The 840-nt window shown below is 55.0% G+C and overlaps 1 protein-coding gene across 1 annotated transcript in view; it reads right to left on the bottom strand.

Annotated features, from left to right (window-relative positions):
- Positions 1-572: 572 nt before the first annotated feature.
- SYNGR1 (synaptogyrin 1) overlaps positions 573-840 on the bottom strand; it is a 4536-nt gene continuing 4268 nt past the window's right edge. The window contains exon 5 of the mRNA XM_010006620.1: positions 573-838. Within this exon, the coding sequence (XP_010004922.1) occupies positions 737-838 (102 nt within the window). The 3' untranslated portion in view covers positions 573-736. The remainder of the gene's footprint in view (positions 839-840) is intronic.

The following is an 840-nucleotide window of genomic DNA, read 5'->3' as shown; positions in this document are numbered from 1 at the left end:
GCAGATGTGCCTGTGGTTTTTGCACCTGCAAATCTTCCTCCTTCCCCTTCCATTTTATCTCTTTGTGCTTCCCCACCCCCCCAATACCACTTCTCCCCAAACCCTCTAAAAATAAAGCACCTCTCCCTCCCCAGTGTGTGGCAGAGAAAAGCCCCCCTGTCTTTGTATGGGGGGTGCCCTTCCTGCTCCCCTCCAGCTTCCCTTCCCCCCCTGCACCCCTGCAGGCTGCCTCCAACACCATTCCCCTCCCTGAGCTACCAGGCCCTCCAGCCTAGTAACAGATGCTCTCATGTCTACTTCATTGACACCATCTCTTCTAGGAAGGTCCCAAGTCCTTCTCACTCCTTCCCTCTGCCTCCAGCACCCTCTCCCCTGCCCTGCTGCTGCCATAGCCCCTCTCCTGTCCACCAGCCAGACTCTGCCCTCTGCAGCAAGTCAGGAGGGAGAGAAGGGAAGGGGGGGCCTTCTTGTCACTGGAAGAGTTTGGTTCTGGCAGGTAGTTTGGGGGGGGAGGAGAAGGAAGAGGTGATGGGGAAACATCTTTTTTTTTTTCCTTTTTTTTTTTTTTTTCCTTTTTTAAAAACGATAAATAAAAACAGATGACCCAGAAGGCTGGAGCATAGCTGAGAGCCACCTCTTGTGCCACTAGGCACGTGTCTGGTTTGTGCCTCGGCTTTCTGCCAGCAGCGGGAAAGGGGGCGGAAGGGAAAGGGGGAGGGAAAGGGGCATCGGTGGCTCAGTAGTTCTGCGTTTGGTACCCCTGTGTCTCGGTGTCAAAAGCATCTGCTGGGGGGGGCTGCTGGTATGTCCCCACCGCATCTGTAGCATCCTCCTCATTCG

This window comes from Chaetura pelagica, unplaced genomic scaffold (assembly GCF_000747805.2).
Source record: "Chaetura pelagica isolate M959 unplaced genomic scaffold, ChaPel_1.0 scaffold530, whole genome shotgun sequence".
NCBI lineage: Eukaryota > Metazoa > Chordata > Aves > Apodiformes > Apodidae > Chaetura > Chaetura pelagica.
This window is presented reverse-complemented; position numbering and strand designations above follow the sequence as displayed.